Source organism: Podarcis tiliguerta, assembly GCF_965153285.1.
Source record: "Podarcis tiliguerta genome assembly, chromosome: 6".
Lineage (NCBI taxonomy): Eukaryota > Metazoa > Chordata > Lepidosauria > Squamata > Lacertidae > Podarcis > Podarcis tiliguerta.
This window is the reverse complement of record NC_139539.1, coordinates 55,763,407-55,781,946: the sequence shown is the minus strand read 5'-3', so window position 1 is coordinate 55,781,946 and position 18,540 is coordinate 55,763,407. Positions and strand designations below refer to the sequence as shown.

General features: G+C 41.8%; 2 protein-coding genes across 4 annotated transcripts; one reads left to right on the top strand and one right to left on the bottom strand.

The window, feature by feature from the left end:
- The first annotated feature begins 898 nt into the window (after positions 1-898).
- On the top strand, positions 899-9,141 carry LDLRAD1 (low density lipoprotein receptor class A domain containing 1). The gene is made up of 6 exons (XM_083447207.1): positions 899-1,055; positions 1,395-1,449; positions 3,779-3,940; positions 4,395-4,532; positions 6,641-6,769; positions 7,690-9,141. Exons 1-6 carry the CDS (start codon positions 1,035-1,037, stop codon positions 7,836-7,838), a joined length of 654 nt encoding a protein of 217 aa, XP_083303333.1. The 5' UTR covers positions 899-1,034; the 3' UTR covers positions 7,839-9,141.
- Positions 9,142-10,775: 1,634 nt separating this feature from the next.
- LRRC42 (leucine rich repeat containing 42) lies at positions 10,776-18,439 on the bottom strand. 3 transcript variants are annotated; one of them, XM_083448156.1, is made up of 8 exons: positions 18,297-18,439; positions 15,923-16,401; positions 14,638-14,769; positions 14,229-14,347; positions 12,768-12,856; positions 12,471-12,584; positions 11,928-12,012; positions 10,776-11,043 (listed from the first exon to the last, which is right to left on the bottom strand). In XM_083448156.1, the coding sequence occupies exons 2-8, from the start codon at positions 16,384-16,386 to the stop codon at positions 10,817-10,819; spliced, it is 1,230 nt and encodes a 409-aa protein (XP_083304282.1). In that variant the 5' UTR covers positions 16,387-16,401; positions 18,297-18,439; the 3' UTR covers positions 10,776-10,816. The 3 variants fall into 3 exon arrangements, with proteins under 3 accessions (XP_083304282.1, XP_083304281.1, XP_083304283.1); XM_083448155.1 differs by lacking the exon at positions 18,297-18,439 and adding an exon at positions 18,108-18,286; XM_083448157.1 differs by lacking the exon at positions 18,297-18,439 and adding an exon at positions 17,388-17,511.
- Between the last annotated feature and the right edge of the window lie 101 nt (positions 18,440-18,540).

Sequence of the window (18,540 nt, the reverse complement as noted above, 5' to 3'; positions counted from 1 at the left end):
TGGGTGTTGCCTGAGGAGAGGGGCTGTGGCCTGGGCAAAGTTCTGAGGGCCAGACATAAGCTGGAAGGGGGTTGCATTTGGCCCCACCTCTTCTCTACACGTTCCTGCAAGGGTCTTGTTGAAGGGCCAGTGGTTTGTTTCCTTCGAATAGCTGAGCTTTAACATATTGGAAGGTTCTGCCTCAAAATCTTCAGTCCACTGCATCAAAAGATCAGTGCTTTATAAGCTGTGATCATAAAACTGAAACAAAGTTCAGTCATTAGTACAGACATATTTTTGTTCGTTCAGTAGGAAAAGTCCTTAAGGGGTTTGAACCTTTCCACACTTCCATCTAAACATCGTAACTTGTCGATTGAAAGAAAAAAAAGTTGCTTTATAAATTAACCCCCCACACACACACATTTAATTATTGTGAGAGTGTATTTAAAGAAGGAAATAAGCACTACAACCATGAAACAACTTGTGTAAACAGAAGATTTACAGTTATAATCTAGTTTGCGATATCAGCTAAAATGGAACACTTCCTAAACCAGGTTAGTAGAGAAGAAACCAAAGGGTTGGCACCTGTATCAAAATACTTTAAAGTTAAGAACATGAAACTAGCAATTTATTCCCTAAAGCTTTGAAAGGGCAGCATTCATGTCTGTAGTGTATTTCCAGTGTTACTCAGTGCTATCTGTGTGTGACGTTTAGTAATATGCCCAGTAGGGGCTGAGACATTTTTTTATTATTTGTGGCACTAGCTAGAGGAGAAGCTAATGGGGATTCTTGAGTTTATGCTTACTCTGTTTCATAGGTATGAATGGGGTTAGAATGACTTTCTTCTTCCTACCTCTGTTTCTCTTAGTAGCCAGGTAACGTTACCCCAGGAATGTATTTAGTGGCTTGGTGAGCTAATAAAGCAAGGCAGCTTGAAAGAGGCTAGTTCCTCCTTTCATACCTAAGCAACACAGTTTGAAGTGAACATTGATGGAAACATTGCCAGAACAACTCTGCCTATTAATTAGCATAATCCTGCAGCAGTCAGGGGGGAAATGAACAGAATTCATCCTCAGGTAATAGCATCCATTCTATGGCGGGGGGGGGGGGAATGTAATTATTACTTTTAATACAATTGATCAGCTAGCTCTTATTGCTATTAGAAAGTAGACATGCTGGAAACCTCTGTGTCTCTATTTTACCAATAGGAAACTGGAATCAAAACTCAAAATTATAGTTTTAATTAAATCTCTGTATGTTAGTTACATGTTTTTGAATGTATGGAGATAGGGATTCTATCTGAATACTGAATGTACCGTAATTACAGACAATGTAATGCCTTGTGTTTCCTTAAAAACAATCTTCTCCCTAACAATGAAGGCAATATAATTTTATTTTATTTCTGTTAATTACAGAATATTGAAGGAGCTTCATTTGGTTCAACAAGATCTCTCTTTACTGCTAACAGAGGTAATTGGTACTCTTACTAACAAAAAGCAGTTCGTAAATGCTGGGAACTGATTAGTTTATGAACTAAAGTTGTCCTTTCAAAAAGAGGAAATCTCTGCTTATATACTACTTGGCTCATATACTTCTTGACAATTGATGTTTCTATAGTTTACAGTATTTGGAAGTTGTTTCATTTTCAGTAGTGTATTATTTGGCTACAAAATGAAAATGCTTTTAGTTCATTCAAAAGCAGTATCCTATAGGCAGTGGTCTGTTGTTAGAAAACATACAAGTATAACTCATCAGATATGTCTTCATAACAATAAGAAGAGTTTTCTTAATTGTTGGTATAGTTTTATTACATTTTATTGGCATTATACCCCAGTTTGGAATTAAATTATAATGAACAGTGGGTAACAAATTGCATTCTAAAAAATACATTAAAATATTTTAGTTACAGCATTTCCTGCATTCTTTTCTTCTTACTAGAGTGATGGATGAAACTAAAAACTAAAAACAAATATGCAGTGGGGGACAGGAAGAGGGAGATCATCCCCCCCCACACACCATTTCAACTTTTCTAGCTTCCTTCATTGCTGCCTATGCAACTTCTGTCTTGTACCATAGGTGGATTCTAGTACAAAAGCTTTGAGGGAAGACATTGCAATGATTCAAGGCAGTTGCAGCTAATTCTTAAGTACCTTGTAAAAGGAAGGCAGTTAATCACCTAAAGGCAGGTTATGAGCACTGGGAGTGAGATTACACAATACATTAGTCAGCTAATTTTTACTATTTATACCCCACACATCTTGCTAGATTGCCCCAATCACTCTGGGCAGCTTCCAACATATATAAAAACATAATAAAACATTAAACATGAAAAAAAAACCCTTCTCTATACAGAGTTGCCTTCAGACAGCTTGGAGGTCGGATAACTCCATACCCTCCAACATTTCTCCAATGAAAATAGGCACACCCTAAGGAAAAATGGGACATTCAGGGATCAAATCAGAAACTGGGATGGCTTCTCTAAATCAGGGACGTCCCTGGAAAATAGGGGCACTTGGAGGGTCTGGTAGAGCACATGCTTTGTTCCCAGATTCAATCTTTTTGACATCTCAAATTAAGAAGACACTTTAGTGAGCCATTGCCAGTCAGAGTAGAGAACACTGGACCAAATAAATAAATGGTCTGACAGCAGCTTCGTATGTTCATAAAGTGCTACCACATAATTTAGCTTTGAACAGGGATAGGAAACCTTAGGCCCAGATACCAAATGTGACCATCCAGTCTCTGGCCCATAGCTGTCAACTTTTCCCTTTACTTGCAAAGAATCCTTTTCGGAATAAGGGAATTTCCCTTTAAAAAAGGGAAATGTTGACAGCTATGATCTGGCCCTCAAGACGCTCCTTAGGCTACACTGTCCCTCCTCTGCACTCTCCTGTGGTGTCTTTACTTGCCTTTCTTTCTTTCTTTCCTGGAGGATGGACAGGTGTGGGTGTGTGAAACTTCTGACTTTGCTTACCTAGAAAGTAACTGCCTATACAAAGGTAAGCATTGCATCTGTTGCTCCACCTACCTTTTCCTCTGGCCCTGCCCACCAGTGGCATGTGACCCCCATGCCCAGAAGGGAATGCAACCCTCAGACTGGGGAAAAAAGTACTAGAACCAGAGGTGGAGCTAGCTGCTCCAGCTCCCGGAGCAGCGTGCACTTGGGGGCAGGGCTAGCCGCCCACAGAGGCGGGGCGAGCATCCCAGGGATGTGGAGCATGTGTTCCAGGGGGGTGCGCCGGCCACTGCAAGCCTCCTGGGGGGTGCGCCGGGCGGCGCAAGTCTCCTGGGGGGGGTGTAGCCTGCGGCGAGCTTTGGGGGCAGGGCAGCAATGTCAACCCCCCTCAGGGATGGCACCCAGGGCGGACTGCACCCACCTTTCTCCACCTCTGCCTAGAACATACATTGGCTCTTGAGAAGCAAGAAGATGAGCTTTGCAGAAGGTCAGACGCTTGCACTTAAGGCAACAGGAAGCATCTTGATTATTGTGAAGAAACATATTTTTATATATGTGAAGAAATGCAAATATTAGGGCATGACCTACGTGTTACCAGCATTATTTTTTTAGCATAAATGGGACAGGTGTGTGTGTTAAGTGTGGTACAAGTTGAAACCTTTGAGTATAAAGTCTTGTACAGTTATGTTCTATATAACATAAAATTAAATACCCATGGGATAATTTCAATATGGGTTAATTAGTAAGGAGTAGCAGAAGCCAGTGTCCTCAGTGTGGATTTTCGTACAAATTCAGTGTGAGGTAATATTTGGAATTGGTCTTTAAGTCTTCTCTCTGTGACAGGTACTATACAGGGCCTGCAAGGTTGCTGCAAGGATTGCTGTGCATGCATCCCTTGCACCCAACAATGTATCTGTGTGTCTGCCATTGGTCTTGGTATACTTGGTGTCATCGCTACTGTCATTGCATTGGTGGTCACAATGGGCATCCCTCCACATACACCAGGTCAGTCATTTCTAGCTTTCGTTATTATGATGGTGACCAAACTACTGCCAACTGGAGTAATACTTTCAATGGGGCTGTGTCCAGTGTTTCTTCTACTCAGAGTAGACCCATTGGAAATAATGGGCAAGACTAAGGCAACACGTGCACAATACCACCTTAAACAGTCATGGCTTTGTTGGGAATCTGTGGTGAGGCAGAAGACACAATCCATTCAGAAATTCTCACATGCAAATTCTATTGCAATCAACATGAACAATGCAAAAGCTTCCATGTATTTGCAAACTCATTCATGGCCATTATTTATGTGTGATGCATCCCAACATGGCTATAAGTCAAAACTGAATTATTTGAATGTGTATTGGGGGTTGGGGTCTGATTAGGTCTGATCATTTCTTTGTCAGTATCCTCCATTTTTGTCCATCCTCCATTGTTTCATCTCAATTTTATTTTTCAGTAAATCGTTTATGTGTGACCTCCGGTAATCAGACAGGCTTTTTATGTGACAACAGAGCTAGCTGCATTCCAGCCAGCCAGGTCTGTGATACAAGACAAAATTGTGCAAATGGGGAGGATGAGCAAGGATCACTATGCGGTAAGAATATTTGCTTAAATCTCCCCCTTACCATGTCCAGTTAATGCCACATGCTTTTTCCCCACCATACCTCAGCCATTTTATAAAGCTTCAAGCTATAGCAAGTTAGGTGGTGAGGAAAACAGAAGCAGACTGAGGATGAGATCACACATACATGTTCTGCAATCAGTCAATACAGCATCTAGTGATTATTTCCATGTGTGAATAGGCAAGAGAACAGAACAGCAGCATCAGGATTCAGGACCGACTCCTCTTCAAGTGGACTGATGCAGCCTGAATTGAAGTTGTAGGTTGAAGACAAGTCGTGAACTCTGCCAGGAGTTCTCACATATCAATGAAAATATACCTGCAGCCCAGTCATAAAAGACTATTTCAGTTTCTACTTTAATACTTTAAATACTACTTTAATGAATCCTCAAAATGTGATTTGATTTTGATTATTTAATTTCTATGTTGTTGTTGCTGGCATCCATCTGTCTTGAGAGACACTGGAGTGCGCCTCTGGGGGTTAAGTCAAACCACTGTGTTAGCAGCACTGAAGTGGCCTCAAAATATCTCTTAGCAGTGTAAAAAATACCTGAAGCAACAATGGATAACTTAAACAAGTTACATATAAAAAGTTACATTAACACAAAATTGCATATATATATATATATATATATGCTTTCGTAGATTTTCACGGGTACAGGAATGCAGGTTTTGGTGTCCTCGGGTGTCTTCCCGTGTAAAAGTTGGGGTGTCTAGGCGACGTTTCGACGAGGTCTCACTCGTCATCTTCAGGCTGGTGCTTTCGGCTTCTTGTTACTGGAACAGAGCAGGATCTCAGTGTTTGAGTTCCTATAAATACTGTTGAGGAGGTGTGGTGTATAGCCTCCAATGTTCTGGGCAGAGAGGAGGTTCCCAGGCTAGTGTGCCTTTTCTTCTTTTGTTCCTTAATTACTTGAGGGATTCAGGAAATCACTCAAGAAATCACTCAAGATATCCCTCAAGTAATTAAGGAACAAAAGAAGAAAAGGCACACTAGCCTGGGAACCTCCTCTCTGCCCAGAACATTGGAGGCTATACACCACACCTCCTCAACAGTATTTATAGGAACTCAAACACTGAGATCCTGCTCTGTTCCAGTAACAAGAAGCCGAAAGCACCAGCCTGAAGATGACGAGTGAGACCTCGTCGAAACGTCGCCTAGACACCCCAACTTTTACACGGGAAGACACCCGAGGACACCAAAACCTGCATATATATATATATATATATATATATATATATATCTCAATTCATTTTCCTTCTGACACACCCTTCTTCTCAGCCTCTAAATTCTCACCCAGGGTCCAAACAAACTTTCAGCTCAAGCTGAAAAGTCTCAAAACAATAAGAGTTCTAGAAACACCAGACATCACCCTAGTCTCTTACTCTAGACTTGTTTTTGTTTTGGAGGAGCAGGCCTAAGGTGGATTGTAGTTCCTCAGGCTGCCCACAGCTGTGTCCTATTCAACTGCACTCTCCATACTCAGTTGCAGGTACAGCAGGTTTGTTGAGTTTCCCAGAGGGTCCAGTGGATGTGAAAAGGGCCCCCCCTCACACACTGCTCCTTCATCCTCTGTCCTCTCCTCCTCCTCCAGCTGCTATTTGGTAGTCTGTATATCTAAGCAAAGCCTTTAACAACATCCTTTATTATTGTTTTTAAAAGTCCTTTTAAAGAAAGAGATGGTAACTAAATAAATGTAGTTGCTTCAACAGAAATAGTGTGAATATTGCCTTAGTAATTGAACTTCTGAAGGACTTTCATTTTCCACCTGCAAAGTAAGGAGAGGGATGTTCTCTTCACAGACAATGTTTCTGGAATGAACTTCAACACCCCCCCACACCCCCCATGTATGCTGTTTTACTTTGAGGATCTATGCAGCTTACGATGCAAACTTGTGCTTGTCTGTTCAGAAGAAAGTCCCATTGAGTTCAATGAGAGTATCAAGATTGCCTTAGTTGTGTTGTTATTTATTACTAATTACCACATTTTAAGCCACTGCTGTTTTTACCCAGTATATATTTTGCGCAGTACAGCATTTTCTCCCCTCACTGCTTCTGCTTCTTTCTGTATTTTTTTGTAGATGATTTGCCCAACAACCTTCCAGGATACTTGATATTTTATTGCAGCAACCGCAAGGTTTGGGTCTATGCAGACAAAAAATGTAATGGAATCAATGACTGCGGTGACTGTTCTGATGAAGTAGGAGCTTGTAAGTCTTTTCTTACAAAGTTCTGCTTGTAGTTAATGGATAAATGGGAGCAGGGCCCAGGCAAGGATTGCACCCCATAACCTCCTTGTGGGTGTTGCACGTGAGGCAACACAGCAGGCACACTTCACTGTGCCTCTGCTGCAATGGCTCCTCATGGAGGTTATCTGCGGGTTGCCGCATTTGCCCTCTCAGCTTGTCAAACTCCCTGCGTGAGTGGTGGCTTGTGCTCCTTGGTGGGTTTGGTGGCATCCCTGCAGCGCCAGAGGTGAGTTGGCTGCACTCCTCTCTGCGCCCCTTGCCCAAGGACACATGGGAGGAAGGCCTAAGGGAAGGACCGGTGCTGGCTGGGAAAAGTCCAGGCTCCGGCTGGTGGGATTTCCGCCCTGAGGCAGATGTCTCTTCACTGGCCATGTTTTATTGTTTTTAATACCCTGTTGGAAGCCGCCCACAGTGTCTGGGGAGGCCCAGCCAGATGGGAGGTGTCTAAGTAATAAATTAGGAGGAGGAGGAGGTGGTGCCACCGCCCTGAAGGCCTGGTCTGGGCACAGCTCGCTTCCCCACAACTCCGTAAGGAAGTAGCCATGCAGCCTTGGCACGGGAGCCAGTCATGGGCGTGCTAGGTTGCACCCCCTCAGAATTCTGTGCCCAGGGCCATGACCCCCCTCAGCTCCCCAACGCTGTACCACTTTGTGTGAAATACGCTGGACTGTAAGTCCTTCAGGTTGGTACAGCCCCTTTTCGTCTACCAGGATATCCTCTTTTGCATAGTGTGATCCTCTAGTTTAGGCACATGGGATTTTGCACTAGTTCCCAATATCCCTGACCAGTGGCCATGCTGGCTGGGGCTGATGGGAGCTGGAGCCCAGCATCTGGTCCCCATCTCTGCTGAGTACATCTGTTATGCTTCTTTGTTATTCCAGGGGCCAGTTGCCCTCCTTGTGGGCCTCAATGGTGGGGGTGCACCATGGTTGTCTTCCATATGTACTGTAGCTGCATTCCCAGACGTCTTTGCCGAGATGGAGTACAGCACTGCAGTGACTGGTCTGATGAATACATCTGCACAAGATGAGCACTCCAGGACTGTAACCTTCAGAAAATAATGGGAGCTATCCATCAAATACTGCTGTTGGGGAATTGCCATACATATTTCTCAGAGGGGCTTGCAATGGATGCATTGTGTAGTGTTAGATGTGCTGCTCCCAGACCAGTGATCTTTCACCTTTTGAGCTCAGTAAAGTGTGTCTGCATGTGTGTGTAACACCCTTGGCTTCCTCAAAACCCACTGCTACAAAAAGCGAAAGGAGGAAAAGAACGCCTGCTACCAAAAAATCTGGCTCAGACTTCTACAAGTACTGCGAAATCTTGCTTTGTAACAGGGTAAAGGACCAGGGACAGCCGCAAATAAAATGTTTTAAGTGTGTTTTAAGTGCAATATACAATGTGACACTAGATGGCAATGGTGAGCCTTATGGAAAATTAAATGTATTTTATTATTTTTTATTTTTTTTTAAAAGGGTTTCCAGAATGATTTTTATATGTATGTAGAACTCAGTTCAGGCGGAATCCTTCTCACAATTGCTGATCAATGGCAGCTATTGCACAAGCACTTACAGTGATGGAAACTAATTGGTATCTTATTCCTAGATGACATTTAAGAGGGTAGTGATTACCTGCCATGTGAACTCTCTGTTTCCCCCCTCTCCTTTTCTCTGTTATTTTCCCTTAGCTATGGGCATTTGGGTGTTTGATGAGTAAAATATCATTTATTTCAAACCATGCTGCTGTATTTGATACATTGCACTTCAGTCTACAATATTATTGTATCTCAAAGCCCTCATCTTTTTATACCTCTAACATGCCTGGTGTGACCTGCAGCTATTAGAGTGGAATGAACCCTTAAAAGTGAGAGCATTAGCTGTCAGTTGTAACTACGATAAAGTGGCCTCAGAATAGTCTTCTGGAAGAGGTTTGTGTGACTTTCATACTCTTATGTAGAAGTAGACATCGTCTTATATAATGAAACGGGTACTACAAACAGACCTTTAAGTCAATATTCGTATCTGATAATCAGATTTCTACCAACATATACCATCAGACTAAAACGAATGACTCTTATTTCCTATTGTGACAAGTCATGCAATATAGATGGTGCAATAAACAAACATTTACAAGTTGTTAGTTGCCCAACTAAATCTTATTCACTTCACAGCACATCATTAAATGCTAAGAGTGTTTAAACACTAATGGCAGATGAATAGGGTTAGGAGTCATGCTTATCTGTTTTTCATTTGACAGTCACTTTAATTTACATATTGTATTAAATATGTTACTGCTTGAGTAAATAAAACTTGATTTTAGTATGTTTTATTATACTGTGCTAGCATGTGTTCCTCGGCAAAATTTGAAAACTCAGTCTCAGCTTGAAAGGAAACAACACACACACACACACACAAAAATCCACAGCAATGAAGTGGAACAGTACCATGTAACAACACAGTAGGATACAAAAGTACCACGTGTTAGGTCTCATGTAATTCATCTAGGGACTATATAGTATAGTAAAGGTAAAGGGATCATGTACAGCTTCCGGGTCATGTGGCCAGCATGACTAAGCCGCTTCTGACGGACCAGAGCAGCGCACGGAAACGCCGTTTACCTTCCCGCCCGAGCGGTACCTATTTATCTACTTGCACTTTGACATGCTTTCAAACTGCTAGGTTGGCAGGAGCTGGGATTGAGCAACGGGAGCTCACCCCGTCACAGGGATTCGAACCGCCGACCTTCTGATCGGCAAGTTTTAGGCTCTGTGGTTTAACCCACAGCGCCACCCGCGTCCCTATATAGTATAGTATAGTATAGTATAGTATAGTATAGTATAGTATAGTATAGTATAGTATTCCAAATTTACTTCCTTCAGATCTACAAGGCAATAGAAACAAGTCAGGCTCAAATCCCCACTGTGGCTGATCTTGAGCTAACTACTTACAGGTTAACCTACTTCACAGGGTTGATAAAATAAGATATCAGCCTGGGATTGCAGGGGGGAAAGTCTGGATATAACTGTGATAATTTCTTTAGCATGATTAGGTCCTGACTACCCTGTTCATTTCTTCCCTTTCAACCACTCCAAATTAGCATGCTGTAGGCTCATTGTCTGACTCCTATACCTATGTGTGCCTATGAAATGGACATCCAGAGATCCTGCTGGTCCAACCAAAAGGCTACAGCACACCTAGATGAACATAGGCTATGGCAACTGAGGCCTACAGCTTGGGGGGGGGAAAGCACCCACTTTGTAAATCAGATGTAACCTATGATTAGTCAAGCGGCATGGTATTACCCTATTTTGAAATACTTTATGCCGGAAAACGTGTAGCGTTTTGTGTACCTTTGGTGTTCACTAGTTGAAACCACTCAAACATGTTTAAGCATGACAACTAATACCCAGTTTGTTTATAATGTACAAGAGTCAACAGTGGTTTGGGTGTGCTCTGAACAATCAAAATCAGTTCAAACAGATATTCCACTTCAAAAAGGATAAAATATTTAAAACATATTGTGGATATATTTATACTACTGGCTTTTATTGTTTAATTCCTCGACTCCTATGTTTATTTTGTTAAATCCTATTATCTGTGGTTAAGTCTTACACTGTTCCTTTGACTACGGCACACAAAATACAAGGACAAACACATAGCGATGACTTGCTTGTAAGAGAAAAAGTCACTCAAGATCAGTCACCACTAAGAGGCTCATATCTAACGCTACCTCAAGCAGTTTCTCAAACCTTGGGGTTTATAGCTAAACTTGTGTTGTCCTTTTGTAAACGAGCCCTTTGAAAATGAAACATTGGAGGGTGCTCACCAAAATTTAATCTATCCCACATTAGGCATTAGTTGAAAGGTCATCAGTTGTTTTCTCTGATTAATTCAGAAATGGAAAAGTCACTGCTTTTTTTTGAGGCCACTGTCTGTTTTGATGGAAAGCAGAAAATTCAGCTGTGCCATTTTTTTCTTTTAAAAGTGTTTATTTGCATGCAACTCATACTCAGTAAGAATTTAGTAAGTCCCAGTCTGCCACTGAAAAGCTCAGCTGCTTTGATTTAAAACGCTGTTCTTTGTGCTCAGCTGAAGCTCTCTTTTTCTTCTTCTGTAATTCTTCGCTCTTCCCTATTAGTACAGGTAAATTTAACATTTCTGCTCTTGGCCTGTAGAACTGCAGGTTTTCAGAAGGCTCTAATTCAAGAGGTTCTTCTGTCCTGGCTCTTTTTCCATCTGCAAGACAAATTTTATGAAGTAACTTCACATAATTTTGAATATAGCTTAATTTTGAACTGTTCAGTTTGGGTCAGTTGCACTAACAGAAGAGTTAACCTAGAGGCAGTTTCCAAATACAGTCGCACCTTGGAAGTCGAACGGAATCCGTTCTGGAAATCCATTCGACTTCCAAAACATTCAGAAACCAAAGCACTGCTTCCAAAAATAGTTTGTAAACTGGAACAGTCCCTTCTGGGTTTGCGGCTTTCAGGAGCCAAAATGTTTGAGAACTAAGCTGTTCGAAAACCAAGGTATAACTGTAGTCAAAATATTTTAAGGGTTCAAAGCTTCTCAAGAATTGCTATTGTGACCTCTCCTATCATTTTAAAATAGAACATAAATGATGGTGATGGTGGAGGTTACCTGCAGCTTCTATGCTAAAGAACACATTTGCAGAAGCAATGTTACACGGAATTCTGAATGTAGCTGCATGTTACTAGCATGACAAAATCTAGGCCTTTATACTTAAATGATCTAGTATTACATGTTACAAATTGAATGATAGTTCCAGCTGTCTTTTTAATTCTCTCCTAACCTATTTCTAATTAATTGCTAAGGTCTAAGCGCTTTGCTCTGACCACAGAGAAGCATAGCGATAATGCTACTTTCTTTGTCTGCAGCTATAAGCTCCTACGGTCAGACACACAAGCCACTGCTCATGTTTCAAAACTAGCTTGCCTCTTCAGTTCTTGGAGCTACTATGAGGGGTGACTCTGTGGAAAGCTCCAGTGGCATTCACTGTTTTCCAGCGGTGCTTCAATCATCTTTAGCTCAGTTTACAAAAATGCACTCTAGCTCTAATCCCAAGTTTAGAAATTTGTATCTTCATGCAAGTTGCTTACAGAAAAGCTGAGCTGCGGTTCGAGATTTCAGGCTTTCTTGTGGTTTAATTGCTTCTTGCACTGCATGCTCCCATTGCAAGATGGTCTGAGAAAAGTAGAATTGCAAAAAAGTTTCAGTAGGCAGTACACTTATTCAAAGCTAATAGGTCACCACTATAACTTGACACTCAGTGTGAATATGAGTTTACAGTTTTTCAAGTGTTGTTTGTTAATGCATGGCAGTGCCCCTGTGATTCAACAGTATTCATCCCAGTGCTGAGTGATATACAGTTGACTGAGCCATATGGAGTTCGCATAACAACTCACACAGTCTTAAAAGGAAAACTAGATTTCTGTTAAAAGGCGTATACAAGCCATAATCTACTAATGGAGTATTAATGAGAGGAAGGCAGATAGGGAGATAGAGAGGTAATTCTCTAGGTTCTGAGTCATTTAGAAAATCCCACCCCCTTTTACCACACAGGAAAATCACTTTTTACCACATAGGAAGATGCTTGCTAAATGAAGTCAAGAAATAGTTCAAGAAGGTACATTAAGACTTACCTGCTCTGCCCATCCCTCTGTTTTGCAGCTATTATGATCAAATTCTTTCAAGGGCATCTCTGAATGAGCGAGACCTATTTGTGTCTGGATCCAGCAAACAACAGCATTTGTGTCCTAGGTGAAAAGAAAAACCAAAACAAATCCCCTTAAAGAAATAATTGTCAACCAAAGTCTGACTTTATAGAAAGACAAAATTTTGACTTTTCTTTGAAACCGTGGTAAATATAACATGAGTTGCATTTCATTTCTGTGCTAAAAATGCTCCAGATATTCAGCAGAGCAGAAAAATATGTTCACCTTGAGGCAAGTTCCTGAAAGATCCAAACAGTTCAGCTTTTTGAAAGGAAGCAGAAACCTGAGTCCCAAACGGGTGATTGCTGGATTACCTATATAAAATCAAGAATATTGTATTAAATCTAAAAGTAAGCTAAATTACAAAATAGTTTCAAGTTGCACGTAAATGATAAAGCGGATTAAGCAAAAGGACTGTTTGTAGTATAGATACGGCCCAGTAATTCAGAATAAATCTGCATATACTTTACATGAGTAGGGGTGGTAAAAAGTTAACTGGTTTTTTTCTGGTAAACACAGCTCTACCTTAATATCTAGATATGGTTTGTTAGTTCCCAGGGACTGGAAGAAAATAAAAAAATACATAAATGCCTACAATATAAAATAGGTACTAATGGTTAAGTCAATATGGAAAGTCAATGTTAATGATATCCAATACCTTAGTTTGTAATATAGGCAGCAATCATTTCGCATTGGGGTTCCTTTCCGGATTCCCATGAGCATCGGTGGAGCGCATATAAACTTGCCCCTTTCCACCCTGCCCCCATTCTGCCTTCTTTCAGGTCCATAAGGACCCACACATCGGTGGTCACACGTCAATTGGATGTGCCTAAAATGGTCAGCACCTGTAATAGGGTTCTGCACACTTGGATGAAAACCAAGTTCTGATAGTATATAGTAACTTTGCACCCGAAACTCTCCCAAACCACAGACTCATTGTGTCTAAAGTCTTGGCAGAAAAGACGACTGTCATCTTTCTGGTGTCAAGTGAAAATGGTTTTATGCCCCCAAGCCAATGGTGGCAAATGGTGGTGATCCTGTATGAAGGGAGTGGTTATTTTGTGCTGTTCTAATTACATTTTCTTTGAATGAACACTCAGTGTATTATGTTTTGTATTGTTTTGTTGAATTTATGCATTTTGCACTCTGTTATTCTAAATTACTTTGGGCCTCCTTTTGATGTGCAAAGCAATCTATGCAAACTAACCCTTCCACAGCCATATACAGCTCAGCCTTTCTAAGCTCTACTTGACAGAGCCTCGCCTGCAATCACTACCTTTGTTTTAACTGGTTTATCAAAGAAGTAGCTCAAAGCTATATCCAGTCCAGGGCTGGGTTCTGGTAGCTGACATGGAACTATATCAGATATTTGCTATGATGTAAATCTAGGATTAGCCCATACAATAGCTACTAAAATGTATGGTATCCATATTAAACTGTGCAGCAGAAAATTGGCTATTTCTGTTGCAGAATACACAGCACATGTTGACCATCTCTTGTGTAAACTAGACAGCAGCTGGTTTTAATCAACAATATTGAACAGCAGCTATTCTGGTTTGTATCTCTCTCTTGTAATGGGTACTCAATAGTGATTAATTTTTATTTATTAAATTCTTCTGATACTGGCAAGGATGAATGCTGGATTGCAATGCATATACCCTGTTTCCAACCTGAAGCTATACTTACAAGACAAATCCAATACTGAGAGATTTTCAAGGCCCCTTTTCATCACTCGGACAGGCGCTGTCATTTTGCGAAGACCAGCATCTGACAAGCAGTTATCTTTCAGGAAAAGCCGAGTTAAACTAAGGTAAATGTAAAAGTTACAATTACACATTCATTTATTTATTTAATAAAATTTACATACTGCTTTATTTTCTTTCTTTAAAAAAACCAAAAACCCTCAGAAGCTCTTGGTAAGTAGACGGGAGTTTTGCAAAGCCAAATGGAAAGTTCTAAAACTAAGCCAGCTGTGAGATATACAATGAGTAAAATTTGCTGAGTTTCAGACTTTCTGCATTTAAGACTGATTTATATTGCCACAGTTCTTTCAACAACAAACCAAATGTTCACTTCCTCTGCAGCAAACTGGTACCTAGATAGTGTCCTGTTGGTGATATGGTCTAGCAGCTCATGCTGATCTCCAAGTTTACAGAAGGACAAATCCAAGCATGTCAGATCCCGGAAAGATTTAATTTCTTCAAGTTTTTCAGAAATAACTAGGTAACTGTAAAAGAGCAAACACAACAGTAAGATTCTGCACCCTTGTCCAGTTTCTTTCATTCCCATAGATTTAGCACCACCAACCAACTCTGTCAATGGGGGAAACGCCTATGAGATTAGTTTAGTCCAGTTGAGATATATATGTATTTTACAAAGCAACCAAGAATCTCCTCAATGCCCTGATCCAATATTCTGTTTCTGATTATGCTCTATTCTACAGTAAACCTGGAGTGAGGAACCTTTATCAGCACCAACAGATACAATTCCTCATGGGCAGCCTCCTAAGAATGGGTGGGCCAGAGGGAAAACTGGGCAGAGCCCCCAGTATGGATTTTGCCTTTGTACCAGTAGGCTAGTTTCTGCACATGCTCACATATCCCTTTCTATCCCCCATCCAAGCAAGCAAGAAACATCATCAGAGTTCAGAGACACATTCTACTCAAGCAAAAAATATCTGAGGGGAGTGCAAAGCAGAACTGGTGAGGGAGGTGATCTGGGGAGAGGCCAGACAGGAAGAGTGCATTAGGCCCCCAAGCCTAAGGTTCCCGGCCCCAGTGCTAAATAATCAGCTATGAGAAAGCCCGATACGAGAAACAATAACAGTCCTAGTAAGCCATATATATAACAGAAACTTGTAAAAGAGCATCTGTTCTAGGAAAAATATATTTGGTGCAGATAAGACTATGAAGAAGAAGCCAGTATTCATTCCTAGATTTGCTGTGAAGAGTACAAAGAACCACACTGAGCCTAAATTTAGTCGTTTGGAAGCAATGTTCAAGAAAGCTTATTTTCAACTAATTGCACTTAGGAAAGATAAAAGGATTTACATTTAAAGGCCAATACCGAATCTTATTTGTAAGGTGTAAAGCAATGCTATTGCTCCATTACTCCACACAGAAATAAGTAAAGCTGCCAAGCAATAAAAAAGATAAAGTTTTTAGTTGGATGCCTTTCCAACCTAAGTAAAGTGGTTTATGTTCCAAATTCAAATGCTATGAAGCACTAGGAACAGCCAGAACAGGCCACACAACAGTATTCTACCTTATTCACTTTGTATCCTTTTAATTTAGCTCTAGGCAGTGTGATTTGCTACTTTATTGAGGACTCCTTTTATGGGGGTGCAGGTGTGCTACTAAGAACAAGTTATGCATGCTTACCCATTTTTCAAGCATAGAGTCTGAAGCACTAAACTTCCATAAGCATCAATAAATTTTTGCAAAGCACAGAGTCCTGTTCTTGGTTCTGTAAATTTCTGTCTAGCATCTGCTGCATAGAAAAGCTTTTCGGCTATCTGTTCTGGAAAGTCAACCAGTGAATCAACATGATGAATGTTGTCAGCAATGTAACTCAGAACTAGGCTGAAGAGAGATTTGGCAGAATAGCGAAGATTTCCCTTCTTTGTGTAAGTGAAGATGAAGTGATCTGTCCTTCCATTGTCATTTTCCCTATTCACATAGAGCTCAACAGAAAATCCTTTGGAAAAGAGTCTTGAAGGCCTTGGCTTTGGATCACTGTTGTTTACTCCTCCTGATGCTTGATTTGCCTTATATAGCTGTCCATTTTCCCGAACGTAGACAGATCCTCTATCTGGAAAGTTTTCTGCATAGAGATAGCATGACATTCCTCTTTGAAGTTTCTGAGAGAGGAAACAAACACGGTAAAGCATAAAACAAAACAAAAAGGGATTTAGTCTGGGAAATGTCTACGTGTGTGATTTCTACAGTGTCACAAATGTGCTAGAGTTTACACTTTTAAAAACAAAACAAACAAGCAAACAAAAAACAAGTTCTCAATGGCCAATATGGATAGGCAAAGCGGATACAGTACTTGAGACAAAATTCCCTTCCTTTGAAAAAAAAATATACAGTATATAGGAAGAGATGAAAAGGCCGTTGATTCAAAGTGGCCAGGCATTCTTTCCTAACTCTTTGGTTGCGCAGAATTTTGAGTTGCCTCCTCCAAAATAGAGACAGGATTATATCTATGACTGAGCAGAGAATGAAATCAACCACCACCCCTAGCCTCTAAAGGCTAAAATCCAACAAATCTTGAGCTTGAGGGAGTCACACCCACGATCACTAACAGGATCTCTACTACCCACATTATGCACTAAGAATGCCTTCCAAACATTCTGGATAATGTATTTTTATCCTACCATCCCCATCAAAGGAGCCAAGGCCACAAACGGCAAAGTAACAAAACAGCACAAGTAAAAACAAAATCAAAACATTTAAAAACTAACAACACACCCACCCACACGCCGTACTGTGCGTGTGCAAGGGTGATGCAATATTTTTATATATTCTTCTAAGTTAAAAAGCTCCCTGCACTTCAGTTAACTGGGGAGAGGGCGCTAAATCCTTTCTCCCAGTTCTATTAAACGCGACGAGTTTTTGTTTGGGGTGCGGGGGAGGGGACCATTCAAATACGTGATACCGGAGACTTCCCCGCCTCGTCCTGCACGTCTGAATGCAGATTGCCCACAACTCCACTCCGCAAACTCGTGCTGCATAACGAGCAGACCGTTTCGCGACCATAGACATAATAAAGACAAACTACCGGGGGGTGGGGGAATCTGCGCCACTGGAGCCTCAGTCCTCCAAGCTAGCGGGCAATAGGCACCTTGGGAGCCTCGAGGGCTTTCGGCAACGAGGCAACACCTGCGCGGCTTCCCCTGAATGCAGGCGCAGAGCCCGAAGCAGTCTCGGAAGCAACGCGCCCGAAGACCACAAATATAGGAAGGAAGACGAGAGTCACACCCTCTCATTTGCTGCGTGATTTTGGGTCTCGTCTCCTATTATTTTGTATGGTCGGGCTGCAATCCTACCTTACTTGGCATCAGACATATGCATAGGATTGCAGAGTTAGAGAGGTAAAAAGCTCGGTGCTATTGCACGAAAGCTGCACGAGGGGAGGCTTTAGAAAGGGCTGGCGAATTTAACTTGAGCTGGTTTGGCTGCATACTCAAGTCAGTTCAGGTTTGTGACTGCGAGGTGTATGTGTGATATGCCGCTGTCAGCCCTACGTCTGCAAGTTGCAATACAGGGATAATGGTAGGATTCAGACGACACGAGTCCCTCTTAACAGCGCAATCTTCTTATGTATGCACGACTTAGAAGTAAAGCCTCGATGAACTCAGCGGGACTTAACTGCAGCAATGGACGGACCCAGGATTTGCTCTCAGCAGGTAAGGGTGCCTAGGAGTGCAGCCTTCGCTGAAATCAGTGGGGCTTCAGTTAGTCGCCGCGGCTAAATTTAGACCCTGATTTCAACGCAAGGATGGCTGCAATCCTAAACCAACTTAATTGGGGAGCAAGGCCCATGGGATTCCCTAGGACTTACTGCTGCATAGGCACCATTAGTACTGCGTTGTTCGTCTGGATCCAAACCAACAACTTCGAACTGTTGTCTGCATTTGTAGCATACAATTTTCAGATGCCTCTCGGGGCGGGGGGGGGGAGTCGCATTTTCCACGAGAGCTGCCCCCCGAGTCAGAGAAAACACGTGCTCCACCATTATTTGCCTATATACCTTTTGAGGGGCCGGGGGGCTCGTTGCAGCAGCTGCTGCTGCTGCCGCCGTTTCGGCCTCCTAGGTAGGGATTTCTCCGTTATTTCCTAGGATCACTCATCCGTTTTGCCCCGGAGACGAGAGAAAACATGGCGCCAAAAGCAACCAGGAAGCAGCAGAGGTAGAAATGGCTGGTCACGCCTCTTCCTGGGTTTTCCCTTCGAGTCGGGATGGGCTGCTAGGCAACCGGGCAACGTTTCTCCGT